This window comes from Gopherus flavomarginatus, chromosome 1 (assembly GCF_025201925.1).
Source record: "Gopherus flavomarginatus isolate rGopFla2 chromosome 1, rGopFla2.mat.asm, whole genome shotgun sequence".
Taxonomy (NCBI): Eukaryota; Metazoa; Chordata; order Testudines; family Testudinidae; genus Gopherus; species Gopherus flavomarginatus.
This window is the reverse complement of record NC_066617.1, coordinates 7,621,994-7,631,759: the sequence shown is the minus strand read 5'-3', so window position 1 is coordinate 7,631,759 and position 9,766 is coordinate 7,621,994. Positions and strand designations below refer to the sequence as shown.

At 43.9% G+C, this 9,766-nt stretch overlaps 1 protein-coding gene across 1 annotated transcript in view; it reads right to left on the bottom strand.

Moving 5' to 3' along the window:
* Positions 1-602: 602 nt before the first annotated feature.
* Positions 603-9,766, bottom strand: part of GDI2 (GDP dissociation inhibitor 2) — a 32,462-nt gene continuing 23,298 nt past the window's right edge. Inside the window, exons 5-11 of the mRNA XM_050936931.1 lie at positions 7,640-7,838; positions 7,043-7,174; positions 5,410-5,509; positions 3,800-3,971; positions 2,147-2,291; positions 1,679-1,733; positions 603-1,591 (exon numbers count right to left, since the gene is read on the bottom strand). Coding sequence (XP_050792888.1) covers positions 1,436-1,591; positions 1,679-1,733; positions 2,147-2,291; positions 3,800-3,971; positions 5,410-5,509; positions 7,043-7,174; positions 7,640-7,838 — 959 coding nt within the window. The 3' untranslated portion in view covers positions 603-1,435. The remainder of the gene's footprint in view (positions 1,592-1,678; positions 1,734-2,146; positions 2,292-3,799; positions 3,972-5,409; positions 5,510-7,042; positions 7,175-7,639; positions 7,839-9,766) is intronic.

The following is a 9,766-nucleotide window of genomic DNA, read 5'->3' as shown; positions in this document are numbered from 1 at the left end:
AAGTCTGAGGTACCCCCAACAAAAGCGGAGACCCGTGAATTTTTAAAACAGCCAACACTAGGCTTGTTAATGGGCATCAAGTTAGACAGGAGTTTGCAGTCCAGAACCAAGGTGATGCTGTGCTGTTTTCAACGCAACACAGTGGTATCTGAGGGACAAATGAAAGTAGTCAGTCCCGGCGAGACACAATAGAGAGTCTAGGAATTTGGCCGCACACCACCTTTAAATACCAAGCTGTCGAACTTCCTGCTTAGAGAGAGGGGATAGGGCCAAGTAAGGGCTGAAGTGTTTAGCCCAGGTGCTACAGTGCCCACCATGTGTAGTGATTCATCTGCTCTACTCCCCTACAGCTGGTTAGTAGGGACAGATTGAATGTCCACAAGATGGGCTTACAGTTTACATGGTCATCAGCTGCTCTGAAAGTAAGTGCACAGCAGCTTTGAAAGACAAGCCAGGATGTTTAAGTCCATTGTTTTTCCATGTATTTGAACGGTTGAATTCCAAGCCATAGATGCTTCACTCTCTGGCAGGCATGCATCTTTTAAGATCTTAAGCAGACGCTATTTGTACAAAGTGGAGTGAATCAGACCAGAGCAGAGGACTGGTTTCCAGAATTTGGCTTTACTTTGCAGTACAGAAATCATCTGAGCCTTTTCAAGAGACATCAGAAGCAGAGGCTCTGTCATATCAATACTGCAGTGCAGTTTGGTCCATCCAAAAAGCCACATGGGGTACAGAAAATACTTTGACATCATGCCTGCTTTGTAATTTGTTCTCTCAATTTTATTAGATTGACACACAAAGGAACCTTAGGCACAGTTGTCCCAACTGATGTAAACAGTTTTAGAAGCTTAAGGGTGGGTTAGGTTCTGTGCCTAAAACTATGCCAAACATTTGCTGCTACAATAGATGTGGGCTGTGTCCATAATACAACTTGCCACAAAGTTAAGATTGATGGGAAAGACTTTAGGAATGCTGTCCACAATAATGGAGTGCTCAGTTTAGAGTTTTCTTGGTATCAGGTTTGAATGGCATCTGTCAAGTTCACTGATCCACCAGAAGCACATAATTGGGAAATGGTTTACAAATGATTAAAAATACAAAGGTAACGGGTCAATGAGTTATTTCAGTTTGCACCAAAATCTAGGTCTGCAAAAATAAAAAAAAAATTCAGTAGTCTGCTTTTTGCTCATAAAGGTTAGTGAACAGTTAAATCAGTATCAGTAATTAGCCAGATTCTGGACAGCAGCCCTACTAGAATGAAATTAACACATGATACCCAAAAGGGGAGCATTTACCAGTGCAGTATTTTTCAGTCTCTCAGAGATGTGATTACAAAAGCAGGCCTTACAATATTGAGTTTCATACAATGTTCATTAAAGTTCCTTATATTCATATTAGCCGATTTAATTTCTCCTAATTAGACATTAGCTCATTACTGCTGCTCCTGTTCCCCATAGATATCGTTCTTCTTGCGTTTCATCTCTTCAAAGTCGAACTCTGATCCCATCATCCTCTTATAAATATCTTTGATGTCATCACACGTCGTCTCAAAGTGAGTGGTAGCATCATAGGTGCGAGAAATAAAGATCTGGAAAATAAGTTTTCAGGCTTAGTGTCTGAAGATTCTCCCCTTACACGGACACACCAATTTGATCATCTGCCATTTCATACTAACCTGGCTTTCGGTTCCCAAGTCAGTTGGGGCAAACAGATCACTGATGCTAACAAACCTACGAGAGAAGACATTTCAGAATGCTTAAAATTACCCAACCTCTCTAATCCCGGCTCCTCAGTGAAAGGTGAATGAATACAGGAGCCAGGTAACTTGTAATATGATCAAATGCCAAAGCCCTAGAGCAAGAAGCGCACAAGGTGGTTTTCAGTGCTAGGGCAGAGCATTGGAGTAGTTGTCTTGGGTGGGAGGGAGTAGGCTGAGTGAGTATTCCGACGACAGATACATCCACTCCTACTGGCCTTCCAGCCTCCTCACCTGCCCCATGACCTCTCAAGGTCAGAATACAACCAGAAGACACCCAGATTTGTCTTTGTGTGGCAAGTCATAGTGAACTAGTCCACTATGCTAGTTGAGTGACCACTAATGCATATGAGCTGCTAGATTGCTGATGTGGGGCGGAAATCTTACTTCTGTTCAATGGGTTCCAAGAGATCTAAGGCAGGTTTGATTTCTCTCTCTGGATCGCCTGTTTCTACAGTAGTACTAGCGATGGCTATGTACTTCCCTTGCGCTGCCACGTTGTGTGCAGAGGAGATCATGCAAACGTAGATATCTAGAAAAACATTAAAGTAATGAGAGTTGATGTACAGCACATGCCAACTGAGAAAAGCTAGGAGATGCTGACAGTGACTTTGGCTGTGAGCTGACTCACCCACTTAGCTGGGCCATGTGGATGTGCATTCACATTTGTTTCCCTCTTTTTCCTCCTAGAACTTGCTGCATTTGAAATCTTGCCTGAGATCTAGTTTTAGTTCATTGGGACAAGGATTTACATGTAATTCAGACCTCTACATATATCAAGCCCTTGGCATAAGTGTACAGTGGGATTTTAGATGAAAACCCCTAATTTCAAGGAGTTTACACACCCAGTAGAGATCTCTGGTCACACAAACCCCCATCAGCTGATTGCACTGGGAACAGAATTCAGCCCTCTGCCTCCGCTGCTTGAGCAAAGGAAGACAATAACTGACAGATAGGAGAAGAGGTGGCCCTTCTCATCAGGCCAAATCAACTGAGTTGCAAACCAGGCAGCTCCAACTACATCCAGTATTGGGCAGCTATGTATAAGCCAGTACATCACAAGCCTTCAAGGAGGTTTCAGGTATAAAAGTGTTCCCAGATCCAAGTGAAATAGAAGCAGCAAGTTTCACATTCTGGCTCATGCCCGTGCACAGTATTGGACTACAAACACCTGGAGGCTTTGGATTCAGACAAGGGATTGAAGTATGAAAGCCTAGGGGCCTAGATCAGTCTGAAATAGAAACTTCACCTAAGCCTTTTAGTTTCTCATGTAGCACTACTGGCACTTGGTGCTTCAGATGGAGGTCCCTGCCGAGATTATGGGAGGGCAGCAAGCAGCTCAAACGTGGGTCCATAAGCACTTGGACATCTTATGCATACTGGGGAGAGTGATGGGCTTTGCAGGCCTAAATGATACCATCACCTGCAGAAACAGCCAACAGCTGTCTTCCTCAGGAACCAATGCTGCTTCCACAATGGAAAGGACTAGGAACTAGTGTGTGGGAGAGGGAGTCCAGGAATTCCTGCCACCTGATGCTGAGACAACACGGAGCAGGAGTGGAGCGCGCACATTGCCTCAGGCAGCAAAGCAGTGCAAAATTAGAGAGAAAGCTGAACTGAACATGAGACAGGGATCTCAACTGCATAATGCACCCACTTTATTAAGGCTGCACACGTGCAGCCATGTTCGTATTCTTTTCCCCAGTAAGAAATACTGCCTTTGACAAGTGTGGGATCAGGAAGGGAGCCAGATCAAGACACTGAGGACCCCAAGCAGCAGCACATGTGCGAGCCATTAAAAAGGGAGGTGATCATGTTCTTTGGGAGGGTGCCTTCATTACGAATTGTTTAAATGTTTTCTTTGATGATTGATCAAGTTCATTACTTGACAGAAGCCTGAGACTTTACGTGGACTTGCCTCCACTGGGCCAAATGAAATTGGCATGCTCATTAAATCCATGGTAAGTGCAGACAGTCTATAGCAACACCTACTTATGCACTGACATGCTAAACTTTTACCAGCCACTCTTCCCCACACACCTGATTTCCGGTTGACCTGATTCTGTGGAATGATGATCTGGCAGGAATTGGCATCATTTGTGTTCTTGATTGGGTGGTTTAAGATACAGATGACTCGAATCACTAGGCCAACTTTTGTTACACGATCTGGGACGTAACTGGGATCACAAATGAGTTGTTTGCAGCGAGCAACCTGCCAAGGACAGACAAAGTACAAACTTGCATTCCTCAAACTGGAAGAATAGTTTTCCCAGATGTTCTCAAGCACAGAGTAACCTCTTAGCATCTCTAGTCAGAACTGATGAGACGCACTGCTGCTCACCAGCAACAAACAAAAACTATTTTAGATTTAGTTCTGAGAAGTGGTTGTTTCCAGTAGATTAGCCTGACAGTTTAGTGCAGTGTCAGATTTTCACAGCAGAGAAGTAAATGCTTAGAGCAGTGAAGCCCCCAGTACTATGAAGTATTCCATTTAGGAGCGATTTTCCTTGTGTCATAGGTTTGTATTCCACCTTCAGTAAGAGATGGATTTTCCACCATCTGCTATAGGCCATAGTTTGTACATGTCATTTCAATACAAGACATTATATGCAACTTTACAAGGGGACACTTACATTTTTCTACACTTTTGAGCTATGTGCATGAGCTATTGAAAGTTTAGACATTAATACATGCTGCAAAGTTTGGTTTCCTTAATCTAGATGTTTGTCTAGTGTATACTGTGCAATCTTATGGATGTATCAACAGTAAGAATCAGGGACGTTGAACAAGCACTGCCCCATTGGCATCAGAGGGATTAAGGTTATGAATGCATGTGTCTAGCCAGCAAGGCCATCTGGAGATTTGGAAACAGAATTTGAGCACAAGTTAGATATCTGGTCTATACAGCATCCGTCATCTGTAGAGTTTTATTTGGATTCACCCTGGCATGAACAACTGTGCCATTTTTTAATGATCTGAAGATTAAGAGGCATCTGTATTATAGAGATGGTTAGCCAGTGTGACAAATTCAACTCGCTCTGTAAAATTGCAAGCAAACTGGCAGATGAATGACGTGTATTTAGAGCTTCCATCAGATATGGGCAAGTAGATTTTCTGCTTAGGCTGGTAAATGCTGATAGTTGTACAAGGCTGATTTACTGTGTATCTGGGGAAACAGTAAGGAAATTCAGTGCCAGAAATATACAAGCAACTAATGCATCTTAAGGCCAAGGACAGAGTCAATTTTAGATTTCGGTTAGATGCACTGACAGCTGCAAGGAAAGGTGTCTCGTTTTGATGGACCTGCCTCCTCAGCTTTCAAGGAATACAACAATCCTGACATACAGCCAGAGTGAAGATTTAGGATAAAATCCCTCTGAAGTTATTTTCTAAGTCTACTTCAAGTAACGTGTGAAGTTCACCTGTTTAGCTTTTCTTACTGTCTTTACCACCACATCACTCCAGTGGCACAGCTTTGGGAGCTTAAAAACCACCTTAAGATTGAGTCAAAAATCCTGGCAAGTTTACAATCTGATGACTCAACCTAGTTTGTGTGCGTACCAAACCAAGCCCGAGTTCCTCCACTTGCTTTTGTGCTAATTGAGGAGCAGGTCTCTAACAGCAAATAATAATCCAAAGCATTACTGTACCTCTCCTTCAGATTTCACACCAATCACTTTGCCATTTTCTATCACAATCTCTTCAATTGGCTTGTTCAGCATGTAGGTGCCTCCGTAAATAGCACTTAGCCTACAAGAGTAAGGAGACTTCAGTATAATGAAGCTTCACATTTGCTACAGCCTTCTTATAGCTGATTGTTCATTCACTCTGTCTTAGGAAGTGACTGAACTGGTAACAGTTCCCTGGCCTCCGTAAGGAGTCAGAGCCAGGAGGATTTGGAGAAGAAAAATCGCCTTCACCCCCACCCCACCTCATTCAGGGGACACATGCCCTGCCCAAGTCTAGGTAGCGGACTGGTCCTCAGACGGCTATTTAAACGGTCAGTGAACCTTTAGTTTGGAGTCAGAAATGTCTTATTCCTGTAACTCAACCTGGGGTCATAGTTTTACTGCCCAGGATGCCATTAAGAATATACTTCAGTGACTTAGAGAGACTCTCTCCCAAATATCTATTTTACAATTCACTTTTAAGAGCAGTTGCAGTTCTAGCCAAGACATGCATCTTATTGTAGCAGTTGCTTATTTCAAATTTTAAGAGGAGAGGCCAATGTGTGGTAACTTGAGCAACTTCTTTTGAAATTGCATGGGAATTACTGAAAGCAGAGACTCAGCATGTCCAGTCACTACCTACTTCTTTGATTAAGAGTCAAGGACTGTCAATTTAAGGTCAAAAGGAGGAAACTGAAATGAACTATCAAGACACCAGCCAGTACTTGAGACTAGTCAAAGCCATGATTTACATTTGCTGAAGGGTCAGAATCAGCTACTTGATGGCCAAGTAACTCAAATAGGCTTCAAATCACTAGTAACTCCCACACCTGCAGCATTCAGGGAACTGTTCTGTGGTGGAAAAGCCAAGTCTATTCAAAAAAGCTGGATACTGTTTCAGCTTTAACATTTGGACTTTGAACAAATTCTACTCTGCTTATAGGGATCTCCCTGTGTCACTGAGAAAGGTTTAGTAATTCTGAACATCAGCCAGCAGGGCCTCAGATACGAAGCAGCTGGAATGTGATTCCACATAAAACACTGGCACATTTAAAATAGAAATGCTAATCACTGCATTTTACTGTAGTTTCCAGTTTTAGTTAAAGAGCCACACCCCCCAAAAGCAACTTAGTCAGTTCCTGTAGTATGTCAGATGCCCTTCTAACTGCTAAGTTAAGCCAGTATTAACAGCCTCTGCTTTTGCACACCTCTGACACTAAACAATTAGCTTAGACCACGGCTCAGCTCTGCAGAAAAGTTTAGTTTGAAAGGGGAAGGTCTTTCAAGTCAGTTTAGTTAACCTGGGGCCAGAGAACTAAGATGTGACCCACTAGACACTTCACCCTCTGAGAAACACCCCACTGCATCCACACTGCTTATTCAAGTACCATCCTGCCCTACCCCTCCTGCAGAAGCACTGCCCCTCCCAGCTCCTGGTTGATGCTGCCCATCCCACAGAGGGATTTACCTAGAGAAGAGAGGGAAGCTAAAGAAAATGCTGTTTAATAGTTGAGGTTCTTATCCAGAGTCTGCACATTAGATTCTAACAGAATCCTCGAACACACTTGATGCATTTGAGACAAGGTTATTCACACCACCACAACCCAGTCCTCACCTTGCAAATCCCTGGGGCAGCTCTCCAAGGCCATAGAGGGGATAAAGGTAAGGGCTTTTACCATATCTAGCCAGAGACTCGCTGTAAAGTTTAATCCTGTTGATTGTTTCTTGGCATGGCTGGTCTAGGTAGCTGCAAAAAGAGAATAGAGACTGTAAAATGCATTTGGCGAAATGAGTTCCTGTTTACTCAGAGCCAAGATGGCCTTGGATTAGGGTGTGCTTTAAGCGTTAACATTCATCCCCCATGCAGTTATGTTCCCCATGCTTCCCCTTAAAGGCTTATGCTTCGGAAGAGCTCTTCCCCTTCAGCCTGACTGAGAGAACACTGCATTCGGTGTACCCTTGGAGAACCCATTTAGGCTCCAAGTAGCGCTGGAGGAGACGTCTGCTTGTGAAAGAAATCCAATCAGTACTGAAGACCCAGCGTTTAAAGGCTCCATGCCAACAAGCAGCACTCAAGGATGCTGCATGAGATTTACTTCAAGAAAGGTACATTTGTGGCTAATGGAGGTGGTCCATTACTCTGAAGGATTATCTCCCAACTCACTGGCCACTAGCTGAGTTTGGGAAAAGCCAGTGAATAGCGAACACTTACTCATCAGTTCTGTAGAGTGCAAGGGCATGGCCTGTGAAGTCTATGACATCTTGGCCCAGGTCAAACTTTTTATACACATCTCTCATGGTGGTCTTCTTGGGATCAACACCTTCAAAAGTCCGGGGGTCATTTTCATCAAAGTTGGCAACATACACTAAGAATTTCCTGAATCGGCGTTTCTCAAACAAGCCCATTAAACCTACAAGACCAAAAGAATTAGTCAGATCAGAGGTTAGAAGTGAGGAATTGGAGCTACTTTGAAGGTCCTTTCAAAGTAAGCTTTCCTCCAATCCCATGGCAAAGACCAGAGTATGACAACAGTGAGGAAGGGCTTTGGTTAGCCCTAGACAGCAGAAGTTTATACTTTAATCTTTCCCCAAGGTTCCCCTAAGTTAACTGTGCCAGAGTATGAACCAACCATTCAGGCTACAGAGGCCAAAAATCCAGCTAAGCATGGAAAACCAGTTTGCTTACTACTGGCAGCTGCCATAGCAACTGCCTATTAAGAGCTTGGAAGATGTGCCAGACACTACTCAGAGGCAGGAATAATGACAGCCACACCCAGAGAGTTCAGAGACAACCTATATGTAGCCTGGCTTCCACTACTTCCAGTCACTGGAAGAGGCGTAGGAACTGACCTGACCATGGTGAGTGAGCTTTTCTGGATCAGTCTGTGTTAAGTTCTATTACCCTCTAGCTAAGGGAGAAGGAACTTTTTCTATCCAATAGGCTGGGAACCAGACATCCTCTGCCACAGCATTTGGCTCCTCCCCAAAAGACTAACAACTGCATGTGTTGCTGCCAGCTTTCCCCAAATTGAAGACATGAAGCAGACATGATCATTTCACTGCTGCTCTCAGCAAAAACAAAAGGTAGTCACGGTCAACTGATAGCAAAGCTGAACTAGACAGAACAGCGGCAGCAGCAGCATTTAAGCAGGCTGCAGATTTAGGCAGACATTTCATTGGTTGCATCCAGTTCACATTTGAGAATTCTTTACAACAACTTTAATGGTTTAGTTCCCCATACTTGCCAGAGATGGCTATGAAACGCTGGTCCATGTAAACAACTGTAGTAACTACAAGGATATGAACTGCAAGTGGGAGAATCTTGCTCCATGATCGATTATTCGGGTGTGTTCCACAACAGGAATGCATGAGGACCTCGTATATGATTGCAAGTGACTAGACTGTCTTTTTTTTTTTTTTTTGCAATGGATTCAAAAGGAACCGAAAGGGCTACCTAAATAACTCTTCCTCAGTTTATGCAACCTGCCTGCTTAGTGCCATTTAAGAGTCTGAGTGCTGGTCTACATTACAAAGTTAGGCCAACCTAGCTACCTCGCTTGGGGGTGAGAAAAAACTCCTCAGAGATTAAGTTAAGCCACCTAAGCCCCAGCATTCTCACTGCTAGGTAAACAGAAGAATTATTCCCTTGACCTAGCTACTGCCTCTTAGAAAGGTGCATGTACTGCAGCAGCGCAAGACCATGCCTGTTGCTGCAGTGTCTACACTAAAGTGCTCCAGCTGTGCCATTTCTAGTGTACATACCCAAAGACTCAAAGTGCCAAGAGATGACATTGCTACTGAGCAAGAGCCCAAATATACCAGTTTCCTGGAGTCTCAGGAGTTTACATGTCAGTAACTTTTTCAGGTTCAAACAGGAACATGAACCAGGGAACACCAAAAGAAAACTTTTATAGAAGGCCAATCAGGACAAGAAACTAGCCACAAAGGGCTGATTTGATGGGGTCACCAAGGGATACAGTTTTGCATCTGGACCTGTTCTCTTTGGTTTACTAGCAGACATGTCTTCTACTGACAAAGAGGTCTCCCCTGCATCATGCATGAGATGTGCATCTGGGGAGCACATGCAGCATCCTCCCTGGCACATTCAGAGCCTCCTCAAGCTTGTTAGCAGGAAGGGTATTTCTGCACCTGTGAAAGATTCTGGGCTGTCTTGTTCCTCTGGAGAGGGCATTACTAGAGCCCTGCATGGATACAAAAATTTGTATCCACATCCAATCCATATCAATTGCCTGCAGCTCCACAGGTCATGGCGCAACAGTGACACAGGGCTATGCCAACCCCTCAACTACTTCTCCCCAGAGACCTCCCACAGCACACT